This window comes from Gadus morhua, chromosome 16 (assembly GCF_902167405.1).
Source record: "Gadus morhua chromosome 16, gadMor3.0, whole genome shotgun sequence".
Lineage (NCBI taxonomy): Eukaryota > Metazoa > Chordata > Actinopteri > Gadiformes > Gadidae > Gadus > Gadus morhua.
In genome coordinates, this window is record NC_044063.1 from 22,775,086 (window position 1) to 22,792,719 (window position 17,634).

The window sequence follows — 17,634 nt, forward strand, 5'->3', positions numbered from 1 at the left end:
CCTGCAATAAAACTCTCTATTCTTCGGCCCTAATGAAAATATAAGAAGGGCACGGCTGACCATTTTTGGGGCGGGGGGGGGGGGGGTCTATTTTGAGCGTGAAAATCCGAAATACATTATTTCTCGTTTTCCCCGACACAGCCGTGTGCTTTTGGCTTTGCAGTCTCCAGGCTCATAAAGTTACCTCACCTTGAATTCAATGTCCTACGATAGTTTATTGAATTAAATTATTGATGTAATCTTTCTGTGGCATTCAGGCTAAACTACGGTTGGAGATGGAGATGGAGCGGCTGCGCCAAACACATTCAAAGGATTTGGAGAGCAAAGAGGACGAAGTGGAGGAGATCAGACAGTCCTCCAGTAAGAAGGTAAGGAGGTGGACATGCATTTAAATGGTCAGCCACTGACACTTGAAGTTGAACATTTTCACCATATTTATATGGGTGACTATTATTTGTGTATTTGTGTTTGGTGGTAAAGCTCTCTTAAAGGGCCCAAGTAAAGATATAATGTTAGTGGTATTATATACACAATCCCAGATAAGTATTTGCTCACAAAAAAGATTCATCAACAAATGTATATGTATGTGTATTACTAACTAGACAAAGTTAGGTGAGACACAAACATAGTAACATAGGTACACAAAAGCTCAACTGTTATCAAATCACTTTAGATTAAAATAATGTGCACACAAATATAAAACCTAACAAGACATGAATAGATGAAGATGGCGCCGGGTGGGTTGAATCGATACCAGGTTGCCATAGTTACTTGGTAATCTGATATGTTATTTATATAGCTATACATTTCATCACATTTAGTTGTGTGCTACGTGTATGCCATTGCTATGACAATGCAGCATTGATGTTGGTCCTCTTGACTTTGTTGGTATTTAATGGATTGATTTCATGTCAATAGTCCTTCCTCTTAATAGTGAATGCAGACTCTGAGTCATCCGGTGTTGCCTATTGTGAGGAAATATGCTGTAAGTGTGTGTGTGTCATTGTTTTCAGCTAAGGCAGATGGAGGTCCAGCTTGAGGAAGAATATGATGACAAGCAGAAGGTTCTGAAGGAGAGGAGGGAGTTGGAGGCCAAGCTGTGTTCAGCAAAGGAGGAGGTAAACCAACGTACACGTTTACATTCAACGCTCTGGCTTCCCGTGCTGATTTTCAGGTTCCTCCGGCTAAAAGGGTGTAAAAGTCATTATGTTGATTATTTGAAAAAAGTTGCCTATTTAATAGTTTGGGTTCCAGCAACCATTTGTATCTGGGAAAAAATGGGACCCACCAAAATTCAACAATGTATCACACTCTCACTCACTCACTTGTTGTTTGATAGCAGCCAATCTGTTCTTGAATACATGGTGTGTTGAAGAAAAGAGTGGGTCCCACAACCGGGGTGGGACTTGCTTCCACATTCTGGTTTTAATATGTACCCCCCCAACTCACTCATATACTAGGTCAGCCACGTGGACATTGAGACAGAGAAGAGGCTCAGGAAGGACCTGAAGAGGACCAAGGCCCTGTTAGCGGACGCCCAGATCATGTTGGACCACATGAAGAACAACGCGCCCAGCAAGAGGGAGATCGCCCAGCTCAAGAACCAGGTACTGACCGCCTCCGCTATACTAGAAATCATAGAGGAGGTCCATCAAGTCAACTAGTTAATTCATTCACAGGCAAATATTCATATTCAGGCATTTCTATTTTACAGCTGGAAGAGTCTGAGTTCACTTGTGCAGCAGCAGTCAAGGCCCGCAAGGCCATGGAGGTGGAGATCGAGGACCTGCATGTCCAGATGGAGGACATCTCCAAAGCTAAGCAGGCGGTACGTCAGCCTTTTCCTTTTCTTTCCTCACTAGGTGTTGAACATAAAGGTTGGCGATATGCTGTTGAGATGCCCCAATACATGATGATCGATGGTTACAGGATTGATGGGGTTGGCCAGTATGGCCCTATTTCTTTGTCGCCCGACATTACACCTCGTGAGACCATCCTGATATTCACGTTTGTGTTTCAGAATGAATATCATTCTGGCCTAGGCTAGGCAGTAAAGTATTGCATACATGGCTGCTGCAGCCTTATGTTATTCAAAAACCTTCATTCAATCAGAGTTGACACTCTAGCTCTCTTGCCATATCCGGTTGGAGGTAGAGAAAAACATATTCTCCTTTGAGGAAAGAAATTTGCTTGCTCATGGGATTTAGATTGGATACTTGTTGAGTATGTTTGGCACCTACATTAGGAATGGGGACTGTGTGGGAGAGAGTGGCTTGAGAGGTGTTTCAAGGCTGTACCATCTGTGGCTATAGGAAGGCAGTAGATCTGAATGTCTCCAATAGTCCCGGGGAGATGGTCAGAGGGCATCTCCATACTGTCCATTATATATCAAATTGATTCATTCACCCTATCCTGTTAGAAATACATGTTCCTCCTTTGTCTTTTCTTTCCTGGCCTACTCTTTCTTAGGCCCATGTTCTTGGCTATTATGGTGCTCATTTGCTGCTGGCATTATTTTTTGGCATCACTTTATTTGATTGCTGAATATAATGAATATTGTGTTATGTACTTGATAGTCAAAAATAAGCAATTTGAATACAAATGGGTGCAAAGTTTTTCTGTCTTTTTCACTCAAACATAAATAGTTACTCAAAGTATATTTGACTATGATTAATTCTTAGTCCTGGAATGAACCAGGAATAAAAACTCAGTTTTTTTTTCAGAAATATGGAGGCAGGAAGCAATGCTATCTTTTCAGATACTGTTACAGCATTCGTTGGCTTAATTAGGTACCTCTTCAACAACTGCTATTATACTACCTAGTTGGATTTTAAGTGACACACTTCCAAGTGTGTAATTGCAAGCATATTTAATATTCCAAGATGGTGTGTGTGCATGCTTGTGTTTGTGGGGCATTCATAGTTCCTGGATTAGACATTGTTTTGTCAGTGAACACAATACAAAGCTCCCAACAATATATTTTTTATCAATTAGATCAGCTATTAATATATTTAAAGCTACCATAATCTCTTTCCTGAGGAGGAGGTTTGTTTCACATGATACTAACCCTTTTTAACACTCACTTGATTAGAATCTCATCAAGAAAAATGTTGGGTTGTTATTACCATATCCCGTTCTCACTCGTGATCACTGTTTGCCAATGTACTAATGGTTTTACGGATCCATCAGTCATTATTTGTGACTGAACAACTACACCATCGTTTTGAAACTTCAATCCATCTCTCGCCTTATATATCCATCTTTCTCTCTCACATCCTCATTTGCGCCATCATTACTGAAATAGGATTAACAGTTCATCCACCGGTGAATGGCTGCTACAAGGCATTAGCTGGCAGGGTTTAGATGCTAATAGGAAAGTGTGATTATAGCGTGGACCTTAAAGGACCCTTACGGGTCTGATGATTAGCAGAGCACATGATTAGAGCAGGCATTACAAAGACGGCTCCCTCTCAGGAGATGCCTAACTAAACACACTGAACTTCCAAATGAGTGAAGCTGATGGGGGTTACAGTCTGTTGTCTAACAGGGGTTAGGTTAGCCTAATGTAAAGCCTTGGGCTTTATATTGTCGTTATGATTTTCTTATTTTGGTGGTACAGCGTTTGTAGGTGGGTACTGTATTATGTATTGCACTTCCTCACCTAAATGTGTAGTCATTTTTTGTGAGATTTTAACAAAGGGTTCCATTTCACCATAGTTTACATGTATTATTATAAAGATGGTGTAATATATGTTAAAGAGGTATCATAATAATGTAATTTTATTTATTTATTATTATATTGTATGCCCAAAATTATTTTGTCCATCGCACATTTACAGTCAAATGTCTGTGGTACATGCCAAGAGTACACAGACTTTAACGCTAGGTAACACGGTAGCAAGGGGTAGCTACTTGTACTTGCCATTATAAACATGGGGAATCCTCAACTGGACACAATTGTTGTAAGTACAGCTTACGCATCAAGCAGGCCCTGGTGATATTGTTTACATATTGACAAGCTGCTCCTCCACACTCTGAATCCAAACAGTCCATGGTGGCCCTTTCTAGACATGTTATCGGTATTAGCAAGACGCAGTACTGACACAAATGACATGCTGATGTTGAATTCTCATTAGCTAGTGTGACAAAAACGCCTCTGTGTACCGCTTACAGAACAGTGCTATAAAGTCAATCTAAACATGAGTATGGATCCGTACTGGATGGGGAAGATGGGGATGCATTATCGGGTCTGGTTGCCCACCTCCGACCATACAACCAAATGTATACAAACAAATATCATTCTGGGACGCAAAACTCTGCGGTGGAATTGTGTGGTGCAGTGGATCCCAACATTGGTTTACTAGATTTGCATCGAGACCTTTTGTTGACCACCTCATATACAAATGGTAAACAGCAATGCACATGAAATGGCTGAGTATAGAGTGCCTGCTCCCTCTTTATACAAAATTATTAACGGGTGAAGGCCAGAGGAAAACAGTGGAAATGTGTGTGGTTTCAAAGCAAGCCACACTATTGTTATCATTTTTCCTAAAAGTCTGGTGGCAAAGCAAGGCTGTGTGTTATGTCGCACACTATTGTTTTCATTTGTCCTATTTTGTTACGCTTTTGTTATCCACTCCTAGGCCCCTAGGAGTGGACCCATCCCCATTAAGAGCCATGAGCGCATTTGATTTTGATTTGATTGAGTTGATATTTTGACAGCGCGTTTACAGTCTCCGCTGAGACAGATGCATGACCACATTCATTTCAAACTTCAAATGGCTCAGTTTATAGCCAAATAATATGGCCTAATTCACACATGGAATAGCGTTTTTCTTCTACAACTTCTGAAACACTGAGTCATGTAAATTTCTGCAAAGAGAACTTAACACATATATGATATGCGGTCCTGTGGCTGCAACTTTGGATCTATTTAATGATATGCGGCAATACATTAACAAACATCATTTGTTACCAGTATTGTATACATTATCTTTATCGACTTGTGTTCATAATATGCATGCGTCCCCCCATTAATATACATTGCCATGGACTGTATTATGCGTCATTCTACGTGTTTAGTTTGCGTGTTTAAACAGACACACGCGTGCCAAGCATCACCTGCATTAATTCATTCCTTTAAACACTCACTCGTGGTAAAAACTATGTTTTCTCATGTTCAAATACTCAATCCGAAAGTTATGGGCTTGTACACGATGTCTGTGTCAAGGAAATAAGTGTTTGCTGTACGGTGTTTGATTTTAAAGTACAACTTATTACCACTGTATCAGCTGTTCTTTCCCAAATAACGTTATCATTTTGTTTTGGTAGGCTGGGATATACTTTGCTCGAGTTTAGTATTGTTAATATTATTATGTAACACATGGCATAGCCTACTACAGTGTTCATTCATGCAGCCCCTATGAAAAAAAAAATCCACAATCCACATGCTATTTCTATTAAGTTTCACACGTATGAACAATCTTTTACATCATAATATTTTGAAATCAGGCTAATTGTTTGCATGTTTGTGCTGTGTATAGCCTACGCGTGTGTAAGCTTATGTTACAGTTCCGACTTGCCGAGGCACGTCAAAATAGCAACACCGACTGCGCTATCCGCTAGGGCATTTAGACAGGTCTTCGCCGGTCAGTGGCGCTATTGCAAATCGATCAGTAAAACAGCCCCATGTATCATTTGCGACAGAACACGCCTCTGCTTTTCGCCGACGCAAGTGTCGTGGCGCGAGTTTGCTGCGGGGAAAAATCAGCGTTGCGCCGGATGCAAACTATCAACGATACATGCGTCGCCGTAGAAAGTAAATTGCACTGGGCGCAAGATAGGGCCCCTACAGTTTTGGAGGTATCAACACCAAACAAATGCCCAAATATTTTGCATATAGCAGTGCAGTTCGCTATTCTATTAGGAGCAGTCAAACCTAAATTTGCACACCCCCCGCCCTGTTTGCCAAACGATTCTGAACTTGGTATTCTGGAATAATCTTGACATGCTGAAGGACCAATAAGGTCCATCTATATCGATTTTTTTTGTAGTACTTTGAAATTTAAATAATCGTTAAAAACCAGAATCCCAAATGACCAGAGATTTGGTACACATGCTGCTTAATCTTGCTCAACCTTAATTAAGGTTTTATTTTTTGAGCCACAATTATTCAAACCATCACAAATCCACTTCAGAGAACTCCAGGGACCTCTAACTTAGTGGCAGGGGCGGACTGGGACAAAAAATCGGCCCGGGCATTTTGAACCAGACCGGCCTACTAAATTCGATAACACACCTTTTCAGTCTTTTTGGTCTCTCGAATGTCTACACCAACCAGGCTTCTAGCTAGCAGGGCGTCTGCCCTATAGTCTACTAAAAAATAAGAAGAAATGGGACGCCCTACTTTTAGGCAGGACGGCCTAAAGACGCCCTATTTTTCTCCCGTTTTACCTGTTAACTTTGCTGAATGTGATCAAAATTCACCGTTTCAGTCGCTTCAGTGCTTAGCGAAGTCTAGAATCATACATATGCCCTGCCAATTAGAAAATAGCATTGCTGTATTCCCGCTACAACAACGTTACATCATGATTCCAACGAAACATTGATTCACGGGCTCGCAGAAGCTACAGAAGACAGCTGTCTCACCGCACGTCACTGAACCTACTACTTTATGAGTTCAACAAGAGTTTGTGTGTTAAGGTGGTGGTCTTAATTAATCTAAATTCAATACAATACAATATACATCATACACTTTAAAGTTGTGTAGAAAGTTGTTTCTTTTTGTTAAAGTTGTTACTTGAATTTTGTACCTTGTTACCTAGTTTCAGTTACACTCACTGTTATTATGTATTAAATTACTAAACATATAAATAAATCAGTGTAATTGCAATATTACCTAAAAACGATCAAGTGCTGTACAAAAAATCCTAGCTAAAAGCCTGACTCCAACTGTGCAACTATTTTCCACATACCTCTTAAGCCATGCAATGAGTTAATAGCAATCAGTGAGAGTGGACGCATTATACACTTCCAAAAGGTGTTATTTATTAACAAAAAAAGTATAATCCACGTCCATCACAGTAATGGGTAGAGTTCATCCGACTGGGTGTGTACCTGCGTTTGATAGAAGAGAGAGACAAAAAATAGAAGACAAAGACAAAGAATAGAAAAGAGAATAAATGATGGATCAGATGTTACTCTACTGTATCAAGAGTAGTACCCACTAAATTGTGAACTGAATTCATTTTTTGTGGTGGAGGTGGTGTGGTTCCCGCCGCATCTTGCAGCACTTCGCACGCCAGTGCTACCACTGTTTTCACGTCTTCATAAATGAACATCATAACATCGTCATACAGTACACCATGGCACATAAATGACACCACCCTATCCTGGGCGGTGGGCTGTCGGACTAATGACTTTCTTGTTGTCGGAGTATAGGGCTATCATAATTCGGTATCTGGACCGCGCACCAATGGGCTAACGGGCTAGCCCACCACTCAAACACACAACATTAGAGTGTAGGCTAACGGCTGGCTGTTTCAGAGTAGAGTAGGCTGAGGGCTAGCAACAGCTACAGACTTGTCTTGTATTTACAATGCAAACGAACTTGGCCATAGAACATAGGTCCTAAGTCAAACATATTTTAGAGACGTTTTAATTCATGATCAGTAAGCTTACCGTAGGTCGTTGTATCGTATCGCCACCAGCATCACTGGGCCTCATGAGCGCATGCGTAGAACTGGGTGCCTCGTTGCGTGTATGTATGCAAATCCAAATTCTCTACCTCAATCCGCACAGTTGAGAACACTTCGGCTGTGTAAGAACCAATTTAGAGGTGTTTATTAATAAGGTGGAGATCTTTTCTTACTTTGGACTTCCGAAGTCTGTAAAACACATATTAGAAGACACTTAAAAAAAAATCGAAAAATAGTCACCATGAGTGTGAAGACCGATTGCGAGTAGCAGTATAAAACTCAGTCAGTCAGTCAGTCAGTCAGTGCGATTAAGATAGGTATAGCTCTTGGAGAAAATTGCGCTTGTGCCGCTGTGTTAATCATTTCGGCTGATGCGATGATGGGCCGGTCGGATTATATTTTCGGCCATCGGCCCACCGGGGATGTCCCCGGTATTCCCGATGGCCAGTCCGCCCCTGCTTAGTGGACCCATCTTGGACATCCCCCTTAGGTAATGTGCAAAGGTTTGCGTCGATAGTAAAAAAAAAAGATTACCTCACAGTTTCACAAAATGTACCCCTGTTGCAGGTGATCACCGAGCTATTAGTTATAATGGAAGTCAGTTATCTATGAGAAAGACTTCCCATCCTGACGTTGAAGAAGTGAACTGTGGCTTGTGTAAGACTGTTTCTTATGTATTTAAAGAAATGCTTGAGTCTGTCCGATGATCCCTGAAGCCTCTCCCCCTGATGATTATCTTTTTGTTTAAAGTTGATCATATTTAATGTGTCATTTGTCCAAATATGTCAACATTGCACATCCTCGGGTCCCAAGCAATACACACACAATCTACTACAGATGTGTGTAGTAGATCAGTTTAACCGTTCTAGGTATATGTTGAGGACGCACACACAGATTTCTTGCTTTAGAATAAGTTAACAAATGACAATATATATCAAACAAAAACACACAAATTAAAGAAGGTGTAATAAATTATAGGCAAAGTAAAGTAAATGTGTTTTGTTTTTTTCGGCATCCCTATTTTCTTATGCCACAGAATACCACAAATATTTATACCAATTAAAAACATTTGAACTACTTTTGGATCCTACAAGGCTTTCTAGATATTGCCATATGTATTATTCATGTGTTTTTCACTTCTCTCTGTCTCTTTTAGCTGGAGGAGCAGTTCAGCCGTCTGCAAAGGGAGAAGAATGACTTACAGTCCCGCATAGAGGAAGACCAGGAGGACCTGAACGAGCTTGTGAAGAAGCACAAGTCTGCTGTGTCTCAGGTCCTCATCACACCCTTTCTCACGTCACTTCAGCTCTGTTCGCCCCCTCACAATAGTTACTTTCATCTTGTTCATTTGAATCATGTGAAAGTCTGCCACCCCTCCTTGGGACTGCAATTTGATGAAGTGAACATTTCTTTGCAATTGCAAACCTTACCGTACTAAACAGAGGTTGTTTGAGTTTGGGTTTCATTAATCTCGGATCCAGCAGTCCTCCTCTATCAAAGTAGAACTTCTTGCGAGAGACGGCATTGAGCCTTGGACCTAAACCAAAAGCTGAGAAGGGCGGAGACCCACCTTGGTCCCTGTTTCCTGACAGAGATATTGAAATACTTATTTGCACAATTGGATGAAGCCTCCAGAGGGGGGTTTTAATAAGTGTATTTCTACGGTGGCTACCCGTTCTTTGTTTGAAACATTTAAGGACACTTTTCTTAATTAGATGTTTTAGCTTCCCACTGGGACAAGTATTCTATTGATAGTTTGTGTTTACTGTAAACAAATTACACACTTACAGATCAGCCACATTATTGCTCGAAAAATAAATATGAAGTCAAAGAAAGTGAAATACCCCGATCCTGCAGAATGGATTTTTTGGGACATCAGACTTTGATTATTTATCTTAAGAGCTGAAGCTCAAAACCTTTGAGAATAGGAATGGAATAACAGTATTTCATTCATTTAAAACGGTGGTTTGCAAACTGTTTGCAGTTCAGTCTTTAAGCAAATAAAGACAATCCTAAAGTGCCACACAGACACGGGTTCGTTCCAAACTTGCATAAGGTCCCTAGGTTAAATTAATTCAATGCAAATGGATCTATTGGGATGCACAAATACACATTCACACAGCAAGAAACATTTCAGTGAAGCGGCATGTTACCATGCTGTGGCAAGGAGCCAAAAATGGGATTCCTTTTAGTGTTTAGTCCGTCTACTATTTCTGCATGTACTGTGTAGGTCCACACATAAGAATTAATATATTTTCATGCGAACTGATGAGCTGTTAAAATGAGAACAGCATAAGGGATTTTTACAAACGCCCTTGATGGGAGGATGAGTGATCTGGCGCTAGCAGCTTTGAATGCATCCGTCCTTTCTGCAAAGTGAGCCAGATCCACTCCAACTGGGGTTTGCTGAGGGCACAGAGAGTTTCATCTGGTGGGAAAAAAGCACTCTTTTCAAAATATTCTCACGGGTTACATTGGAATGAGATTCATTGCTCTTTAACCAACTCCTGTGTTGCCTCAGTAATTGCCTCTGTCACGTGTCTCTGTCTGTGTTGGAATACCACTTATTCACATGTTTCTCTTGGCATGGAAACTAGGGCTTGACCAAATACATAATTTCAAGCTTTGACCATCGTAGTGTTTCCAAATATCCAAATGGTAAGAGGTTAAGCCCCTCCTCCTACACTCGTGTGAGTGTTTGGAAGTTTGTGCGATCAAACTGGTGCAAACACTTGCAAACAGCTGCTAAGACGATTTTCCAAAATATGGTAAATAACCATTAAATAGCCCTCGCTATCCTGAGTGGAAGTTATAGTCTGTGTCAACAGCCCACTGACCCCTTTCTGTTTCTGTGGGATCCAGGCTGCTCAGAACCTGGGCCAGATCAGCGACCTGCAGGCCCAGCTGGAGGAGGCCCTCAAGGAGAAGCAGGAGGTCCAGGAGAAGGTATGCTAGCCCACTAGTAAGACAATCAGAGCGCATTGTGGATGGGGCTGTTTCCATTCAGATTGCTGACTGATGCCATCATTGAACGGTGACAAATAGTAGTAGATAGATATGATAGCGTAACGTATGGCACAATAGTTTCAGATTAAGAGGGTTGTATCTTGGCTTTTACTACGACCATCCATCAAACTATTAGCACCCTAGAGAGTCCATATTATTACCTTTGACTTTGTATGGCTCTGCTGACAGTTTCAATGCCCCCTTAGTTCTGCTGCTGCCATTACGATGATGAATAGAATAACGCGGCCTCCTGCTAGCCAGCAGCCTAATGTCTGGCAGGGCTGTCCACTCCTGTACTCTGCTAGCAACTGGCTGCTATTAGTTCTGTGTCTCGCTACCCTTGAAGTAGAACTGGGACAGCTTCTGTCTTCCTCCGTATAGCAACTGTGTTAGCCTCAATAGATTATCACCAGATCCCTGCATTTTTTGATCGCGCATATATACTTTTTTTATAATATTTAATTGCTTCCATTTTAAGATTTTGTTGGCTTATGGAGATATCTGCTGCCAGCTGTAGAGGTATACCTGTCATTTAATTTGTTTCTCTGGCAAGCCCAACACATCAAAAGCTCTAAGACTTAAATGAAGCACGGCCACCAAGGGAGCTATCAGGCCTATATATCTTGAGCTATCTTTAAGCTTTGCCATACATAGCTGTACCTTCAATCGCTTTGTCTTATTCTTAAAAATGAATTATCTGCAGTGGCAGGGAGCGTGTGGAGAGGCTTCTGTTGAACCACCTCACCCCACCTGATACACACACACACACACACACACACACACACACACACACACACACACACACACACACACACACACACACACACACACACACACACACACACACACACACACACACACACACACACACAGAGACACAGACACACACACACACACACACACAGAGAGACACAGACACACACCAAAGACTTTGTCCCTTTCTACTTGCTTTTCTCATTCCTTTTTGGTAAACACTATTCACAAATCAAGCTTTATTTAAAATACAGTATATGCTCTTAAACACATCCCTGTATTTCCATTGTGAATGAGAATGGATAAACTGAATTTCAATAGTTAGTTAATCAGCTAGTTAGATTATAGTTGTTGTCATCCTTATTTTCTTCTTACTCATTTGTACATCCCCTATTTTATTGGCAGTTAAAAAGCTGAACCTTTCTCAAAGCTTTGAAATCGCTTTGAAAAATAGTACTTTTAGAAGAATTAAATGTATTCTGTAGCATGTTTGAAGACTGTAAATTATGGATATGAAGAGGTCCAGTAATGAAGGGCTGCTGCTTCTGAAGCAAAGTCCTACCATGAATCCATGCTGGAGTCTGGACAGAACAGTGTCAAGCTAGTTCTTATGTATGGAGGATGGATGGAGAATATGGACCATAATCAATTGCCTCGCCCCTGAGTGAACACATCACGCACAGCAAAAAACAGAAAGTCTTCAGCCCTGCACTCTTTATTTATTATTTAATGTTATGTATTTTTAAGATGTTGATTGCTTCCAGAAGCCTCAGTTTTCCAAAGGGGCGAAATAGCATTTTACCACGGCAAGCTCAATCGTGCGTGTGTGTGTGTGTGTGTGTGTGTGTGTGTGTGTGTGTGGGGCACCTTCCACAGATGCAAGCTCTGCAGAGTCAGCTGGAGTTCAAGGAGCAGTCCACGGTGGAGAGGTCCCAGGTGGGCCGCCAGGAGGCCAAGGTCCGGGAACTGGAGACCAAGCTGGAGTTTGAGAAGACTCAGGTCAAACGCCTGGAGGTAGGAGCTAACAGCAGACTGGGGCTGTGTTGGCACTGGGAAGCGGTGTGAACCATTTGTTCCAACAGCAGAGTTGAGACAAAGAATACTCTTTAGCTGACCACATTATTATTTATTTATTTTAAGAACTGCTGCTAATTGGTTAAACTCAATTGGTATTGGTTCTTTACCACGGCAAAAAGCAACGGCTAGGACTTAAGTTGAAGCTTTTAAATCTCAATCAATATAGCCGCAAGGGGTCGGACAGCCACTTACTATGTAAAATATAGGCCAGGACAGCCGCTAATGTGGGAGCTAGCAGGCAAAGTTTATTTTATGGTTCTCAATACTCCTCTTTCAGAGAATGAGCAGGAGCAAAAAAATGCTCAGATCAACAAAGAGAGTTTTACAATGTTATTTTTTTTTATGTTTGCATTGTACCAAATGTATGTAATATATATGCCATGTGTTTTGTGGCCCCTATGCATTGAGTCCTGTACCCTTCTTGTGGCTCTCAAGAGTCTGGTGGCCCGCCTCAAAGAGAACCTGGAGAAGCTGATGGAGGAGCGGGACCACTGCAGCACCACGGAGAACCGGGAGAAGGAGCAGAACAAGAGGCTGCAGAGGCAGATCCGGGACGTCAAGGAGGAGATGGGCGAGCTGGCCAAGAAGGAGGCCGAGGCCAGTCGGAAGAAACACGAGCTGGTAGGGACAACAGTATGCATGTTATTCTAGCCAGGGATGCACCAGGGGCGCGTTCTTACTGCTGATACAGACACAGATGTGGACCTTTTGTTGTGTTTATTTGGTTTTCATTCTTTTACTACGCAAAGACATACAGAAACGGAATCATAGATAATGCAAGCCCATTCTAGGGGTGGCATGGAGTCTGGGACAATTCAAGTCTTTGGTTGAAAGCCATTTAGTTGGCGTTATCTTTAATAGTCAGTCGTCATTGAAACATTGTGTGTTTCAAAGCGAGTGCTAAGTGAGTGACATCACAGCATTGCTCGGGTTCTAGAAGGAAAAGCCTATTATTTATACAATGTGATAGGGGGTCTCCTGTTGGTGTGATGACAGTGGCACTATCCTCATTTTAGACATATCGACAGTTATCCTAGAAGGATACACAGTGTCAGGAAAACTTTTGTTTGCCTGCACTTTGAAATCATCAAAGACGATCTAAAACATGTAAAATGCAAGCGGTGTCAACAGCCGCTGCCATATCATACAACTCGCACTGGGGAAGATGTAGCTCTGTTGGGACTCGTTGTGCATTGTCACTGCTCTGCTAAATGGAATGGTACAGCATTTGTTTTTTACACTGAAATGCAGTCAAACACTTCTACAGTCTCTTTATTGATGCCGGTTATCTCATGAATGGATGTGGATCTGTATAATTAACATTCAACAGCAAAAATTACTGCTACGGTATGACTTCTCATTCTTCTCTGACAATGTTCCCTCTTGATGGCAGGAAATGGACATTGAGAGCCTTGAGGCTGCCAACCAGAGCCTGCAGGCTGATCTCAAGCTGGCCTTCAAGAGAATCGGGGACCTTCAAGCAGCCATCGAGGATGAGATGGAGAGTGATGACAATGAAGACCTCATCAACAGGTACACGTGCTGAACCCCACAATCTTGGATTAAGGAATGTGATACGACAGAGAGATACATATACGAGAGGCATCATACAATATTTTTGCTCAATCAGCCCTGTGTACAATTGGACTGACGTAGCATTAGACCGAGCAAGCTGAAATCCAAGTAAGCAGATGAGAATGATTAGCTCGCTATAGTTTTTTACGCTTGGCTGATTGTAAAAAAAAAGTACAGTGCTTCTCGATTGACCATGGGTAAATGAAAAATAACCTTATTTCCTTTATCAGAGGTACTGAGGATAGTGACAAAAATATACATGCAGTTTATTATAGCAATCAGCAAATAAAGTCAAAGAAAATACCTTAGGCAAGAGAAAAAAACATTGAATGTTCCTTTTTCTGAAATACCACACAAAAAGAGTAAACCCTTTAATGAGGGCGCCTGAATCCAAAGGATGTTTTCCTAACATATGTTGAGTTGACTTAACTTTGTCACCTTTCCTTGTACCAGTGTCCTTAGAATACAGTGAGTGCAGTAACCAAAACAACTTCTGCAATAGAATGTTCCATGAGTCAGATTTTTTTAAAAGCCAGGCATGATGGTTGTTAGAAAATTGCTGTCTTGTCCATTGTCAGCGTCAGTAAATATTTCTTACTATTGAAAATATTGTTTGTCACAGCGATTTTTTCGTCCTTTCTCATCCTTCATGTTTATTTTTGGTTCTTGTGAAATTGTATTGTTGATTTTAACATGCTTTTTCATTCCTTTCATCATTTGTCGCTCCACCATTACCAGTTTGCAAGACATGGTGACAAAATATCAGAAAAGAAAGAACCGAACGTGAGGACCAGAGGCTTGTGTTAGTTTGTAGGCTTGCAATATTTACCTGCTCGGGATGATGTAGTATACTGCCGTTTCAGAGAACATTTACAATAGTGTAAAACAAAAGTAGTTAACTCAAGTATCTCGATTGGAAAATGATCCAAATTTGTGGATTTAAATGATCAAAAAAATCAATCTGTTGCGGCACAAAAATACTGCATCATCCAACGTGCAGCAGCAGTTCCCAAATTGATCCAGAAGAGTTAACCCTCCACCGCACGCTGGCTCAAGCTGCATGCTTCAACACTCACCGCGCTGTTTTTCCCTGCCCAAAGCATGAGACAAACCCTCTCAGTGTTATCTGTTTGGATAACCCTCAAACAAGGCCGTCAGGGGAATAATAAGTACATATTGCATAGTTTCTGTTGCCTTGTGTCAGGAACATCGGGGTCAGTTGCTAAAATAACATCTGGTCTGGTTTCGGCTTCCTTGGAGAGTTTTCAAACCCTGCTCTGAGATTTCCTCAATCTGAGGAAGGGCTGTTGGGACTCTGCCCTGCCTTGTTTAAACAACATTCTGCAGCCGGCGGCCCCCTGCTCACCCGGGGGATGACACCATGTCTGGGGTCCGCTGCCATCCTGATCTAGAAATGGGAGACATGTCCCTCATCTATCATTTACTTGCTCCTGGTTGAATAATGCATTGTGCTCCCATGTCTTAAAAATCCATCCTGCCCATCAAAAAAGTCCAGGCGATCCCACCGCTAACCACTCCTGGTCCTCCCAGGTGTTTGTGTGTTTGTCATTGTTTTTATAGTGTTTGGTCTCAGGAAGGCATGTAAGAGAATTTGCAAATTGCAAAAAAAACATGAATAATCATACTTTCCCGGTCTGACTCCCAGTCCGACAGAAGGATTCTGAATAGTTAATTGTTAATCAGAACGCCTAAATTTGCCTCAGTGTGTTACAAGAGACCTACAGGGGCTCGACTGGCTGCGTGTGAGGCGTCCTGCACCACAAGGGTCTCTAAGACGAGGACACAGAGTGAGGCAGAAGGGGATACATAGGAGCTAATGATGAATGTAATAGTGTGTAACAGAGATGTACAACCAGTGGCGGCGGATTGTCACCGACAATTAATGTCTCCTCTGCACTCTGTTTGTTTGCTCCCCCCCAGGCTTTCAGCGAAGCTTAACTAATAGTACGGTGGTCAAGGACATAAATTGTGGTTGACACCATGTGTGAAGCACTCGATTACAATGTGCCCGCCGTTGTTGTCTTGGCTGCAGACCTGGGAGAAGCCGTGATCAGAATGCTGTGAAGAGGGTCCGGGATCCAACGCAACTAACACTTGAACTCTAAAGAGTTGTGCATTAAATTTACAAGCATATGGATTTTGCTTCTTCTTATATCCGTGCCAGGTCTTTGAATACAAATGCCTTGTCGACCAATTACAAATGGGTTGCGTCTTTTACCTGATTGGGAAGCCTGGCTCCGCCCAGGAGGGTAAGGAAGGCGGGTCGTTCTACCAGGGGCTTTCTGCATCTCCTCTTCAAACCTTTGAAGACTTCAAAGACTTTTAGCCTTTGTTGTCGCTTCACCAGAACACGTAGGTGTGTTCACGCACCGACGGTAATAGCCCACACATGGCCTGCAAAACAAACCACACGCTTATGAGTGATATGTTATTGTGTCTACTCAAGCCCTAACTTTTTCTCGAAGCAAAAGGTAGTGAAAAGGGAGAGGTAATGTGATTTTCCGTGGATGCAGTTACAGTTAAAATGAATTTTCCTCCAATTCCACAGTGGGGTACTCAGTTACAGATGTCCTGGTTCTGAAGCACCCCCATGATGTCTCTCTGAAACGATTAGGCTGATAGAATGTCATTCTGTAACGCTGTGCGGGTGTTGGGCATTGACGGCACTTAATGAGCGTTGAGCTCTCCATCCGTGTCAAATTCCATGACAGCGCCCTCTCAGTAGTTCGTCGATGCATAATGATAATTTAGAGAGAAAGAAAACCCTGCTGTGTCCAGCTGTGTACCGAATCAATCTGTCAAACACGGAGGCTGTTTATGCGTGCATGTGTTGTGAAGTATGCAAAAGCGAGGATCCATCTATTTAATGACTGCTCAATTATTATTCGTAACCCAAGGCTAAAATGGTTTATTAAAGCTGGGTCTTTTATTTTTTGGTGATTATTTTACCCAAGTGAAATTGTTAGGTTTTTTGGAGTGCATTTTAGTGCACAATAACTTCTCGGTTATGCTCAGATAAAATGCTGTGTGGTTGCTTTGGTAACAGTGTTTGTGTGTTTGAGATATAGGCTTTTGTGTGCATGTGATTTCCAGGGTTCATCTTTGTGAGTGTGTCGGCGCACATTGCTGTCATAGATAAGTGTTGTTTGCTCCCCTCCAGGGTAGCACTAACATCTAGAATTCAAGCTACAAAATATATAACATTTTCACACTTTGCTTAAGCATAGGCAGCCGAGAATCACTGCTTCCCTTTGTCGACTATTACCCAGTTTCTAATTACCCCTCTCAACTCTTTTTCCCCATAATATCGTATTACATGTTACTTTCCTTTGTCTTACCTATGTTTTTGTTCCACCTCTCCTCCATTCTAGCGAGGGTGAATCAGACACAGACTCTGAGGCTGAGAACCGTGTGGATGGAGTGAAATCCTGGCTCTCCAAAAGCAAGGGGTACAGCAAGAACCTCTCTGATGATGGCAGCCTTAAAAGTTCCAGGTCAGTATAAT

At 41.9% G+C, this 17,634-nt stretch overlaps 1 protein-coding gene across 12 annotated transcripts in view; it reads left to right on the forward strand.

Annotated features, from left to right (window-relative positions):
- Nucleotides 1–17,634, forward strand: part of myo18ab (myosin XVIIIA b) — a 66,424-nt gene that overhangs the window by 43,028 nt on the left and 5,762 nt on the right. For 8 of the 12 annotated variants that reach the window (XM_030380459.1, XM_030380461.1, XM_030380462.1 and 5 more), the window contains 11 exons: nucleotides 258–368; nucleotides 1,014–1,118; nucleotides 1,461–1,607; nucleotides 1,715–1,828; nucleotides 8,854–8,970; nucleotides 10,560–10,643; nucleotides 12,333–12,470; nucleotides 12,969–13,154; nucleotides 13,927–14,066; nucleotides 14,847–14,891; nucleotides 17,501–17,623. In XM_030380459.1, the coding sequence (XP_030236319.1) occupies nucleotides 258–368; nucleotides 1,014–1,118; nucleotides 1,461–1,607; nucleotides 1,715–1,828; nucleotides 8,854–8,970; nucleotides 10,560–10,643; nucleotides 12,333–12,470; nucleotides 12,969–13,154; nucleotides 13,927–14,066; nucleotides 14,847–14,891; nucleotides 17,501–17,623 (1,310 nt within the window). The remainder of the gene's footprint in view (nucleotides 1–257; nucleotides 369–1,013; nucleotides 1,119–1,460; nucleotides 1,608–1,714; nucleotides 1,829–8,853; nucleotides 8,971–10,559; nucleotides 10,644–12,332; nucleotides 12,471–12,968; nucleotides 13,155–13,926; nucleotides 14,067–14,846; nucleotides 14,892–17,500; nucleotides 17,624–17,634) is intronic. The other 4 variants (XM_030380465.1, XM_030380466.1, XM_030380456.1 and 1 more) reach the window with 1 other exon arrangement.